The 14059-nt window shown below is 39.8% G+C and overlaps 1 protein-coding gene across 7 annotated transcripts in view; it reads right to left on the bottom strand.

The window, feature by feature from the left end:
- The window catches only part of ncam1a (neural cell adhesion molecule 1a), a 266857-nt gene extending 253065 nt beyond the window's left edge, over nt 1-13792 (bottom strand). For 3 of the 7 annotated variants that reach the window (XM_059352154.1, XM_059352153.1, XM_059352152.1), the window contains exon 1: nt 13518-13792. In XM_059352154.1, coding sequence (XP_059208137.1) covers nt 13518-13569 — 52 coding nt within the window. In that variant the 5' untranslated portion in view covers nt 13570-13792. The remainder of the gene's footprint in view (nt 1-13517) is intronic. The other 4 variants (XM_059352155.1, XM_059352159.1, XM_059352157.1 and 1 more) reach the window with 3 other exon arrangements.
- Between the last annotated feature and the right edge of the window lie 267 nt (nt 13793-14059).

Below are 14059 nucleotides of genomic sequence, written 5' to 3' on the forward strand. Positions count from 1 at the left end.
TTTTGCTCCTTTTACAGCAGTCAGTTCTCCAGCAGAACGTCAGAGCCTTGTCTTATTTTTAGACGTTATTTTGTGAGGAAAAACAAGAAAAAACACGCATCACATGGGCTTATCATTCAAGGCAAAGATCTCTCTTTTTATGACATCTGAGGTGTTGTTCAATTCATGTGAATACATTTAATTTAGTAACAGGAACAGTAAAGAAAAGATGTGGGAGAAGAAGAGAGTGGCCGGCATCTATATGCAGTAAGGCAACCGAGTAATACTATCGTTTTTAGATTAAATAACGAAATGAAAGTCTTAAAAAACATTTATCCATGTCTAACACTTTTACTGCTCTGACTGAGCTTTATTGCATGAGATGGGGCTCCAGAAAGGGAAACAATGAATCCAGAGGTTGACCCGCCCTGCCAACCCAGCGGTTGCTCCTTGACGACACTTTGCATTGTGTCCCGCCTCCCTCTCATCCTCCACCCCTCCTCCCGCCTGCCCTCCACCTTTGTCTGCCTCGTAGGCTCACAGTGAGCCACTCCTGAGGCTTTTCTTCAGGAGCGGCTCTTTCGACAATGCCGTCAGCGTGAAAGCCTAATAAATTACAGACCTTTCCCTAATCTCATCAAACCCAGTAGCCTGACCATAAACACATAATGGAAAATGACCCTTAGAGGGGTTGGTGTTGGGTCAAATCAGGGTGACTGTCATTGAATTTTCAGATGAAGATGGAATGAAAATTTGACAATTGAAAAAAGCATTCAAAAGAAAAATTTAAATAAAAAACAAAATAATTTTTTTTTTTTTTTAAGTGTATCCAAGTAGTACTACAGAAAGGGTCATGTGGAGAAACATATTAGCAATGAAATCTAGTGCACAGTTTGGGGGACATTTTTCAGTCAGGCTTTTGGAATATGTATCTTCATTTTAGAATAAAAGCATAAAATTATTTTTTTTTAAATGGGTTAGGTTCTTCAGCAGTTACTGATTGGTAACTGGCATCAGAAAGTGTCTAAAATACCATTATACTCCACATGTTGTACTAATAGACTGAAAAAGCTGTTTGTTTTTAATTGTGCAATTCTTCTCTTAATTTATGAATTATACCTCAATTATAAAACCAAAAGGAGTTGTGCCTGCTCTTAGTGGTGATGGTTACTTGAGTATTATGTAGTATTTCTGTTTATTAATCTGTGTTTTTACTGCCATATTGAATTACTTCAACACAATCTAACCCCTCACCCCATTTATTTTGAAGGCCAGAAGTCCAAATGTCCCATGAATGCATCTTGACTGTGCGCTCCTCCAAACAGTTTATTTATCTGTGTAAATGTGAATGATTCCCAAACTGAGTGCACAGCATATTAATCTGCAAACACAAATGAGTAAATTAATTATTTATCTATAACTACATGCTTGGTATAGTAATCCTTTCGTTTGGTTTATCAATCTGTTCACACAGATCTCTACATATATTTTTTTCTCTACCATATGACACCCAAGAGGCTCTGTACAATACAGTCAATTAAAAAGTGGCTTATGATGTAGATTAGATGGAGAGTGTTGAATTCTGACAGATCTTATGCTAATTTTGTCCCATTTTTATATTAGGAAAATTGTTCTTTTTTTCCTAGGATATCATTTGAAAATGTTGAAAATATTGAACACATTCTTTTACCTCAATACCCATAACACTCCTCACTGCTCAATAGAGCCAGACAGATATATCCGTTGACAGATATTATCTGCCAATATTGGCCTATCAAAGGCATATCGGTAATAGTGTATATGCCGTCAAATATGTGCTGTTATGAAAACTTTTTAGCATAATATAAGTCAGCAACTGACTGAAAGTGAGCAGTAATGTTTATTTTATTTTTTTATTGTATTCCTATTTATTCTTTATTTTCGATGCAAAAAAATTCATTCCAGCTAAAAAAAAATGACTATATCAACCACCATGTTGGTTATCAATTAATTTTCCCCCTCTAAAATAAGTATCAAAAATCCCATATTGGTCAGGCTCTACAGCTCATATTAAAGATCTAAATGGTATAATTAAAATGATGTATTACATCACACTTCCTTGTCCTTGTTTTAGCTCAGTGCTCTAACTTTTTTAAATGTTTTACTCATGTTTGTTTTGTGTTATGATTGTTTTAACTATGCACCTTATGCAATGACACTCTTAATTTCATTGTATAGTTGACTGTATAATGACAATAAAGACAATTTGATTTCATTTGTATTCTTAAATCACAGTGATGTCTAATTTATATCAGGGACTCTTGAACTCTGACCAGGCGTGAGATTCCAACTTTAAATCATTATTGGCTGTTACTAAAAAGAGATGTGATGCCCTGCCCTACAGGTGTTAAATGTATTCGAGTTCATTTTGTTTCCATTATGGCAACAGCCCCTCCCTTCTAGTGCTGAGATGGTGTTACCCTGCAACCACCTGCTACCAACCCAACACAAAAACACCATCTATTTTGATGAGCCTGACCTCATCAGTGTTCATGTGTGATCTCCATATGGGCAGCAGCAGGGCTCTGGTTATATGCAGCTCCCATATTAGATTGTGGCCAGGATTTTACCAGTTAATTAGATGATATTTGACATATCAGTTTGATCAAACGGTCCGCTGAGTCTGTGCTGCATCCGCTGTCAGATCAACAGCTCTTAGATGTGTCTCTGCTTTCCTCTTGTTTCCATAGCATTACCTCACAGCAGTGTACACAGAGAGAACTGAAAATAGCGAGCTATAAAACACAAACTCATACAGTGTTTTGTAGACTGCATCTTTGACTTCTTTAAACAGAAACAAGAACCCAAACTGCATCATCTTATTGAAGTCATTCCACCATTTCAGGAAAAAAATAGATCCCCATCGAAAGACCATTACCAAGCAACATACCCAATATTCTAACCCGATTCTTCTTTTATATTGTATTTTATTATTTATAAATGAAAAATTTCACTCTTACTATTTAATGTTTCCTTTTTTTCTTTCCAGCTGATTTCACCAGTTGGTCCAGAGTCTGTCGTTTCTGCACACACAGCTATTTGAATGCACAGCAAGGCTGCTTAAAAAGAACTCTGCAAGTCTTGAATAAGATTTGTGAACTCAGCTTCCACATTACTTAGTGGCCACATTTTCATTAAGATTAGACGGAAACCTAGACACAGGATAGAAAATATATCTGAGACTGTGCAGCTTGGGGAAAACAGTTTGAGTTTGTGCCACCTGAGCTTCAGAGCAGTATGCAGTGAAATAAGTCATTCTGGACTTCCGCTGGCATGGTCTGAAATCACCACAGAGCCACGGAGGATGCTCGCCTCAAGAATGCGCTCACTGACAATTGTGCCAATTTAGAAAGTAAACAAGTCCACAGAATACTGCACATGCTGCACATCTCGCCTTGTTCCCATCTCCCAGAAGACGCACTTGTTTTTTCCTTTTTTGTTCTTCACACAAAGGCTGAGGCGGCTTGGCACCTGAGGAAGACAGCCAATCACAGAGTCCCTGGGATGAGCTAAGTGCCATTGCTAGGCATTACATCATATTGGTGAGTCACTCCCTGGGCTTAAGAGTCAGTAAAACACATGCCCAAATAAACTTTGACAGCTCAGCAAAGGTAAAGTGAGACGAAGATTTCTGATCATAGGAAACATATAGGAATCTTTGTGCTCATCAAAATAACCACTGTTGCAAAGAATAATCCTCAAGTTGGTGTCTGAGCTCCAGCAGTTAAATTGTGCCAGACAACTTTAGCTCAGGTAAGTGCCAAGACTTCCCAGCAAGTGATACTAAAAGGATGCTGAGTTTACGAGTTGGAGTGCCAAACATACAGTCTGTATTTGCTTACACAACACACTACATGAGGCCATCAACACGACCCTAAATATATGTGGCGGCCAGCAAATATAGAGTCTCCCCATTATGACTCAACAAGCTTGTTAGTTGTTTGTACATTCCTTTACACATTCTGATGTGAATTAGTATAATTATACTATACTTGTTATTTATTAAGTTAAATGTATGCAATTAAATGTGAAATAAGACACTAGGTTGGATTCTTCTTAATGGGTATTATCCCTACTTTGCAATACACATTGGCTGCAGTCCATTTGGGTCACAAGGGCGGGAAACAAATTTTAATGGAGTGCATGCTAGAGCCCAACTAATGTGTTGGATGATACTAGCTTATCACGGATATATCCAACAAGATATCCAACCTAAACGACAGAATAGGTCGTCTGTCAGTACCACCCATAACGACCCGTATGAACGTTTCACTGTACAGAGCAGGGCGTTCTATAAATAGCGAACACATCCTCATACATACAAGTACGGTTAGTGGTTGTAATGAAAGGCTGCAGTTTGGTTAAATGTAGGCTACAAAGATTTAGGTTTATTTTTTTAGGTTTATGGTATAATACTTTCTTGGTAAGGCTTTATGAAAGACAGTTTAAAAAGTAAATAAATGTGCGACAATGCCAGAGGTGAGTTGGTTACGAGGGTGATGTGACTACTGTAAGTGACATAGTTACAGAAAAACGTGAAGTGACGAGAAGTGTAGTGATGTTTAAATCACAGTGTTTACTTTTGTTTTCACATGGTACACAAACCCAGTTCTCCTGGGTGCAAGTCTGACGTTTGTTCGACCCATCCACCACCCCGAGCACGAATTATGCCATTTAAACTCCGCAACATCATTCACCATATTACGGCCGCTAGAGGGCAGCTGAGGAAAGTCCAAATCATAAAAGTGTGTCGTATTTTGCTGCCTGTATAAACGACCTATGGGGTACAACTCCTTTTGGTTTTATAATTGATGCTTAATTTATAAATTCAGAGAGAAATTGCACAATGAATAACGAACAGCTTTTTCAGTCTAATAGTACAACATGTGGAGTATAATTATTAATTAATTATTAGTATTTTAGACACTTTCTGATGCCAGTTATCAATCTGTAACTGCTGAAGAATTTAACCCGCTTTTTCTTTTATAATTGCATGCTTTAATTCTTAAAGCAAGATACATATTCCAAAAGCCTGATTGAAAAATGTCCCCCAAACTGTGCACTAGATTCCATTGCTAATATGTTTCTCCACATGACCCTCTCTGTAGTACTACTTGGATACACTTAAAATTTAATATTAGATCATTTTAATTAGGGAAAGGTCTGTAATTTATTGGGCTTTTGAAACATGAAACAGTTCTTGTTCAGGAAAACTTGTAAAAACTTAGTAAAGAAGTATCAAGTAGAGCAATATTATAAACATGTCTTCGGAGTCAGACCACACTTTTTTTTTTTTAAACTTGTAATATCCATTCAATTTAGATGACGCAGCAGCACATTGGTTTATGCCTGGCATTCATGCTGTTTGCCTTGCAGCTGGCCTTCATGTAGTTCTTTTTTGTTTTTGCACATGCCATTTATTCTGGTTGGTAAGCAGCATGTGCCACCTGTGTGTTGAATTTAAATAGTGTGCATTCAACTTGGACCAGCACCATTGGATTTTGGCGTACATTTTTCACTTCTCTTTATCGCACACACAATTCAAACAGAATAAAAACATAGAAATGAATTAGTGATTACATGAACAACCAATCAAAGGCGAACATTTAGAAAAAATAAAAAAAAGAGTTGTGTGCATGAAGATAATGGCATGATGGATCAGGACCCACTGAAAAATATTAAGATTATCAAGCGGGAAAAAAGGTGTTCACTGAGAGAAGAGGGAAATATTTTAAAACATAAGACACAATCTTAATGAATTGTGGGGGGAAAAAACATTATTGCATGCATCTTAAGTGAGCGACAATTATCCCTGTAGACAACAGGTGTACAAGAAAATGAGCTCCCTCTCCAGGTGGTTTGGAAAGTGGGATTTTAGAGAAAAAATCCTCCTCCTTGAAGACAAATAAAGCAGGCGTGATATTGGCAAAGCTGCTGAAATCCTGGAACAAACTGCCTTAGACTGTCTTACACTTTTACTTCAACGAGTCCCGAAATGCAGCACTACTGAAGAAGCCAAAAACAATACACAACTGGCACTCTCCATGTCAGTATTTGATAGATGAACATCGTGAAAGAGCTGGAGTGACAATTTCGTTATCCAGCAAGTCAGTGTAACTGATGCACGCCAAATTCAAGATAATGATACCCAAATACAAAGTCACATATTATTAAGTTGCAGGTGGGGACTAAAGAAAAAAATGTTCACACAGTCCTGCTGAAAAATAAAACAAACACCACTCGCAAAAGTGGCAATATTGCCTTGTCATATCTCTCTACCCCTCTCCACATAACCCACCTAATTGGGGGAAAAGGGGAAAATTTGCATTTCTAGGGTTATATTGGAGCCATTGTTATCAACAGCTTAAACATCTTAAGAACAGACGAGTAAATGGATAACAAGGTGGGCTATTGTGTGTGGTTAGGCTTATATATTCACATGTAGAGTTTGGAGAGTGTAAATCTGGGCGATAATTGTGGACGTACCCCGTCATGGACCAAAATGCACATCAAAAGGGACACCGTGATCCGTTGGTAGCACCAGAGGAGCCATTAGGAAATATGGACAGGGTGACAAAAAATGTCCAATTTGAACTCCTCATCCACACCCACTTCAGCACCACCACCCAACAACCCTTAGTTGTAATAGGCAATTTGTGCAGTTCCAGGACTTTTTAGGACCCCAGTGTGCAGAAATATTCAAATACACCCTTTTGATGAAATAGCAATGTCTCTTCTTGCCTCACTGACATTTCCAGCATTATTTAGCCCCTTCCTGACAAGGTAAATATAGAAGAAAGACAAGGCTGGTTGGTACAAATAAGCCTTGGGCGGTTTAGTTTACTAAGATACCGTTATCTTCGATCTAGCTTTAAAACTGGGTGCACTGCAGCTGGTTTTACTTGCTAGTCTGCCTGGCTCCTCACCTTTGCCACGTTCTTCACACTTTGTTTGGACAGAAATTTTCCCATTGCCTCTCTGCTCCTTTCATTGTACTGTTCCCTCTGTACTCTGGCTTTTCTTCTTTCTGTCCTGGATTTTTTGGTGAGGCATTTTGACTCAGCTGCAGTTCATTTTACATCAGGCTGCAGTTTGCTTGACATCTTTACATGAGCAGCACATTAATGTATCTGAACGCAGGGATGAGGTATCAAATGACAAGCTGTATTCCTCATGTACATATAACTTGCACTGTCAGTAATACAATCAGTAAGTAAACTGTTTGCTTAATCACATGTAAGGGTCAACTATAGGCCTTTGCATGGGCCCCCTTGGGCCAGGGTCATCTGTACCATTTGAGCCCCCCAATGGTGTACTTTGGCAGTGCTACAGGAGAAGTCAAGGGATCACAAGAATCATTGACTTTTCACACATTGGTTTGGCATGCCATGCAAAACAAACCATAGCAAAGGTACAGTAGCCAGGATGTGCCAAACCAGAAAGTAATTTAGATAAAACCACAGCTTTTCTAGAGAGGTGATGCTGGGAAATAGGGCAGTGTGTGAAGATGCCGCCTGTGTGCAGGCTTACATTGGTAATAATGGGTGTTTTGATGCGTGTGATACACAGTTGGTATGTGATGCCCTTTAATCTTGTTATGGTATGTCACATTTTCTGCTAATTCAAACAGCCTCTGATACAAAACTGCAAGACATGGCCACATATTAATTTTCATCTAGCTCTGTAGTAGATAATACCTGCAGCAGAGAGGCATACAGTAAGTGTATGCTTAAGTGTTTAAGCATCAGCATCTAAAATCTTCCAGGAACACATTGATGATATTGCTGTCTTTTCTCATCACTCGAAGGCTTAGTTGAACAAAGGGACAATCAAGCAAAACCTCCTACTTTCTGCACTTGTGACTCATGAAAGACAGATTGCCAGTAATCCATCATTAAGAATGCAAATTATTGGGTGCTGTCATGCATATGTGTGATCCCTGATAATAAAAAAAGAGGTTACTGCAGCTCAAGTAGAGTTTATATGAAGGTGTTGTCTATCCAGGCAAGTCTTTGGTGTGATTGAAATAGGTGAACTGTTCAGTAAAGGAATGTGAAAACGGGAGTGGTAGCACAAGACAACTTGGAAGTGTCTTTGACTTTCACAGACAGGAATACCATCTGTTCACCAGTGCCAGTCCTGGGGGAAGTTACAATTGTGACAGACTATAAATAACACCAGGCCCCATGCTAACAATAAAGAAAACTGGAACATCGATACAAACAGTATCTATTCCAAATAAAATCGCTGCTTGTAGTTCTCCAAGCAGTTCAAGGAGGACAGGGACATCATGCTGGGATCCTGTTACGCAGTAAAGTAGCCCATCGTCACCTTGGGCATCCTCACCAGACTTGGCAGCCTCACTCAAACGGAGCTCAGTGAAAAGAAATCCAACGGTGGGTGCCAAAACAGCCCAGATCATCAGAGCTGATGTGGAGAAGCTGGTGAGGTTAGGATAAAGGACTCTGTCGCAGCAGACAACTGTCTATCCACCATCCCCTTCCATATTCTCCAAGAGCTGCATGGCTATTAGCCTTAAGGCCACCAGCCGCTTCAAAGACTGTTTTGAACCATTCCTGGAGATGTTTTACCTTGCAGAATGTGATCTTAGGGCACATGCACATCAAGCAAAGGTTTTTTTCTGAATCCATTAGCAGCTGAAACGAGCTCACCCTGCTGAGATGCCCAAGTCTTCTTTGAAGAGTATTAAGTATAAGAGCCAAGTTCGGTTCAACCGGGGGATGCGACCGGGAGACACGTTCATTACTCTAACCTTCAATTAAGACTGAATAGTAAAATCATACACATTTTATTCGTGACATTTTCTTGTAACTTTTTGTGACTAAAATCTTTCAAAAAAGAGCCCCGCTTTGCATTTATTTGAGGTGTGCAACCATTGCCAATTACTTTTTTTAACTATTTAAATTAGGGCTGAACAATTAATCTGTTTTCCATTATAATTGTAACTTAAAAGCTTCATTTAAAATTGCATGAGCTGTTCATTAAAGCACATCTTACACATGACAGTCGTTGTGATATATTCAAAGACAGCAGACGTTTGTCGTTTATAGGATTGACAGAATAACTGTGACTTGTAAGCACATCACACACTTTCTTTGTAAGTTGTGGTAATATTTAATACTTTATAGCCCACCAGTGCCAGAAGTTAAATAGTCATACTGCATTGGGGAGGCACCTTGTGGAAATGCTTTTCAGTTCTTACATGTAAATCCCCGTTGAAAATGATACATTTTCACTTTGACTTTAATGTTCTAAGAACATGAGCATAAAGCCGACCATCAAAGAGTGTGTTGGATAAAATTGTGCAGCTACATACAAACTGTACAAACTGTATTGAGTTTTGCAAAGTAATGTTGTGCTCCTAGAGAGAAAAAACTCCTTCAAGGGTTGGGGTTGTTGAGGGCCCCCATTCTGCATAACAAGCCCATCTCCTTCTGTTTTTTTTTTCTTCTCCCTTTTTCCCCACATTCAGTTCTCTATAGGACGCCTTCATTGCTCACACAATGCAAATCACTCATGGTCTCTATTCATGCGCTGATTAATATGCAAAGACGGCCCATCCTCATCTAACAGTCAGCAGAGAAGAAATATAACAGCCAGCCAAGTCATTTTGAACTTATCTGTTTGGAACTGTCTGCACTTTTTGATTCAGCATAAAGCAGCACTGCGGGTTGACATGAATTTATGGATAATGTACCCAATTCCACTCCCTTATGTTTCATTCTCACTTTTTGGAACTTTTTTTGACCTTTACTTAATTTCCTATCCACAGATCTGAAAATAGCCATGAATAATATGACTGGTCCATATTCATTCCTTTGTGTTCCTATGTTAATTTTTGTTATATTGCAAGTACCAAACTGGTAAAGATTTTGGGGTTTTAAACGTAAAACCATTATAAAATGTACACATAGACAATAAGATCAATGAGTAGAAGAAAAAAGCAAAAGTCTGTGGAAAAATAGAGTAATGAATGCACTGTAGTACGTGCGCACAACTCACATCTGGCAAATTAACTAAACCTGCAATTATAACTCAAGAAGATGAAGTTACTTCACTTTTTGATTCTGTTTTCTTGCTTTTACAATAACCGAATAGCAGTAGTGTTTTATGCTGTTTATGGCTAAATATGAGCAGAGTCCAAAGGGGGTAGAGTTGTAATCTGAGCAGCACCTTTGTGGATGACAATATGATCAACATGAGCTGTAATACATCAGTACAAAATGTGTCCATGTCACTTTGAAGGCAGCATGGATTTTGTTGCAACTTCATAGCAAAGCTCCCAATATACAGAATCTAGTTTTATTCAGAGAGCAGACTAAAAAACGCCTTATAATTTTCCCTTGTTTGGCTGCTTTTTCCAGTTCCCCTAAGTCAAAAATAGCCTGTATTATTTTCATAGTGGCTTTGAACTCACCACAGCAGTTGAGTCCCACATGTTAGCCATTTGGGAATTGTGTATTTTCTCTCCCTCTAAATGTTAAGTTAAACTTTTTTTTTTAGTTCAGCTCCACGTTTGATGCATGGAAACAATGTTTTGGATCTATATGATCACTAAATGAACTTCTGTTAATTTTCAGTTCTTCTGATTCGAAAGTACATAGATTTGCTTTGCTCTTGAGTATCAAAAAACTGGACACATGGAATGGCAGGTGCACAGTTGTAGCATTTAAAAAACACAAGTGGGTGCATTGGCGGGGGCTTCTTGTTATAGTTGCAATTGGAGGAAGTCCAGTTTGAGTAATAGATGCATGACTTCCTCAACACACCTCAACACTGTACTTTATAATAGCACACAGAAGGATTTTACAGCTCAAGAAAGTTATCACCACAGCATCTCCACATCTAGATCAACCCTTCAAAGCCCAGCAACAACAAATCACAAACTCAGGCCAAAATCATAAGGTCGAAGTAATATTCAAGCATCAGCAGTCATCTTAACCAATAACAAATCCATCAAGGGAGGCACTCTCATTTTCAATCTGGAAAAGGTGTGACAAATAGTTTTGTCTGTCTGATTAGCCTCCATCACCTTACACTGTTTCAGGATGCAGACTGATGACCATGGATATGGTAGATCACTCCAGCAGCACAAGGTCAGAACTGGTAATACACACTAGACTCAATCCATCTGGCTGCAGACAGACCTAGACAAGAAAGGCCACTGTCTGTGTCCACTTCTAAAATCATATTCCATTTATTCCAGCCATTATTCAATCATTTCTTGGAAGGTGGTGTGGCTCCCCATCCTAATGTTTGTGACTAGTCTCGAAATTTAATTATCACTGAACTGGAACAGGAACTGGAAATCAATAAATGTAATTAAATTGCTCAGCCTTCAAACTGTGTGATACTGTCATTACCCTTTTAATATACCCCAGGCCTATCAAATAATGTGATCAATTTCTTAGATTTTTTTCCCCCTATTGCAACAGACCAGAGCTAAAGCACAGTTGTCTAATTATCTCCCTCTTGGTTCCTTTCACTTTCCCTCCCATATGAGGTGCAGTGAATTGCGGGGGCGTCAGAATATCAGTCAGGATCATGAATCATATAGGGAAAAAATGAACACATCCCAGGTGTTCTTGGTACCACACCGCCCTCTACACAACTAACTCTGACAGGTTGACACAGTGTTTGGGTGAAAAGGGTGGCATGAAACTGTTCATTTGACAATACTTCAAAAATATTATTAAAAACTGAATAAAGCCTGTTTTTAATGACTGTGCTAGTGTGCACATAGTTCAGTTGCATGTATCAAAGGGTTTCAAATGTGGTCAAGTCACGGATCTGCAAGTTGACAATGGTTTGACCAGCAGAGGGTACTGACAAGTTTATTTTTAAACTCCATATGTCAAACTCATTGGTCACATATATAACAAAGACAGCCTTATGCTTCCATCCATATAATGAATATTAGTTTCAGTATGGGTTAGGCTTTTTTCTGACAAATGTCAGAATGAAGGCTAAAAGAGGAACTGAAAGAAGACAACTGCAGAGCTTTTGGAAGAATGGTGAAATTGAAACCTGATGTTAAATTAAACATCCTCCTATATTCTAATTGGCACAATGTCTAATAAATGAAACTGTTATGAAATCAAACTATTCTTCCTCTCTCCAAGGACCCCTAAGGGTCCTCAAACTCCACTTGGAGCACACAGTTGCAGTGTATGGAAAGAGGGGGCAGATGCAGGGAGGGATGTGAGAAGCAGGAGAGGTGGGGGTGTTGGGGGAAAATAGGTCCTCCTCCCGCCCTATATAACCATGGGAGCCCTGGGATTGGATTCTATTGTATACATTGAATGACTATTCAGTCGTCCTCAATGGATGACGAATTTGCTCCCGACCAACCAAATTAAAAAAAACACGATCAAATCAGCGTGTATGTCAACATTATTTTGCGCCTAAAAACGCACTGCGCTATTAAGTTGGAAACTCCAGTGTCCTATTTGGCAAGATTGTAAAAGAAAAGAAACATAGGTTATGTCACATAAAGAAGGTCAAAGGCTGTTAACCTACACGATCAGACTGGTGTTAAAGTCGAAAATCCCCACATTGACACATCAGCGCAGAATATTGTTTTAGTGCCAAATCCGACGATGACCACAGGCGGAATGGTGCACGAATCTAATCCATCCAGCAAGCAGAGTTTAAGCGCGTGCTTGTGAGAAACTAAATTTCATGTTGATTAAAATGTCCCTAAGGCTGTTTTTTAGTGGACTGAAACAAAGCATCCCCGCGAAGAGCGAGCGACGCTCCGGACACCGCATCCTCAGTGCGTCACGGCTGACCCAGCAAAGTGGGGAAGCCGAGATGGACTTTTTGGATGAGAGCATATGCTGTTAAGTGGAGGTTATTTGATATGTGAAGCTGAAAACGGCGGCTTAGAAGCAGAGAGAGCATAAGCAATATCTGCTGGCAAGAGAGGAGCATAAAAGCGTCCCTGCACCAGCAGTCCTAATCTCAGCCAGCATCCGCCAACATTAACCCGCAAAAATAAACTCACTAGCCGAACTCGCATAAAACACAACACATGTGGGTCATTTTCTACTAAATGAAGCGAGCATACAATGTGCTTTAAGTCGGGATAGAAGCCACCCGCACTTGATGTGACACAGCCTACTCCTGTGTATAGCGCGGAGATATTCAAAAATGCACCGAGGCAAGCGGCTCCTGATACAAAACTAGGACTAGAATACTCCGAAACTGAATAAAAAGGCGTCCCGGTTGGTATCTCACGCTCAAAAACAAATAACATACTCCACTTCTTAGAGAAACTTTGGGTTCAATGTGGTGAATTTCGCAGAGCACCAGCTCTAACCTCACGCCACTGTCCGGAGTCAGTGACAGGGATGCCGCCAGTGAGAGAGAGGATGCTGCTCCAGAGTCAACACAGCTCGGCCTGCAGTCTACACATTCTGCTTTGGCCACAGCCTTGAAATAACCTAATATGCATAATAAATAAGTCCGCTTCTTACCTGCACAGCCAATGAATAGCAATCCCCAGATGAGGTCCCTTATTTGAAGCATTGTAATGTGTCTCAGATATTCTCCTTGAAGAGCAGACGCACTTTAAACAAGCGAGGTTGTCTCTTACTGAGAGAAAGAGGGGGGCAAAACAGATATCAGCCTTTCCAGGGACAACAACTGCTACCGGACGGAATTTTGGTCCTTGTCGCTACCCGTGTTCACGGCACAATGAGTGACAAGTAGCAGCCGTAGCACGCACTCACACACACATACACTCAATAGATACCAACACGAATTACTCCGCCCGGTAGGCAATACCCCCCTACATACACAGACACACACACAGACACAGAGACACGCACACACACCGAGGGGGCGGGCTGAGGTGAATGCAGTAACAAAGTAGTGCGCGGAGCCGCCAGTGTAGACGGCAGATGGTCACCGGAGGCTGTAATTCGGATTACAGAGCTTACAAACTAGCTAACTGAGGTTTAGAAACACATGGAGCAAGACAATTATTCTCAACTGAGGACTAATTAAAAGTGTAATT

This window comes from Centropristis striata, chromosome 15, assembly GCF_030273125.1.
Source record: "Centropristis striata isolate RG_2023a ecotype Rhode Island chromosome 15, C.striata_1.0, whole genome shotgun sequence".
Taxonomy (NCBI): Eukaryota; Metazoa; Chordata; class Actinopteri; order Perciformes; family Serranidae; genus Centropristis; species Centropristis striata.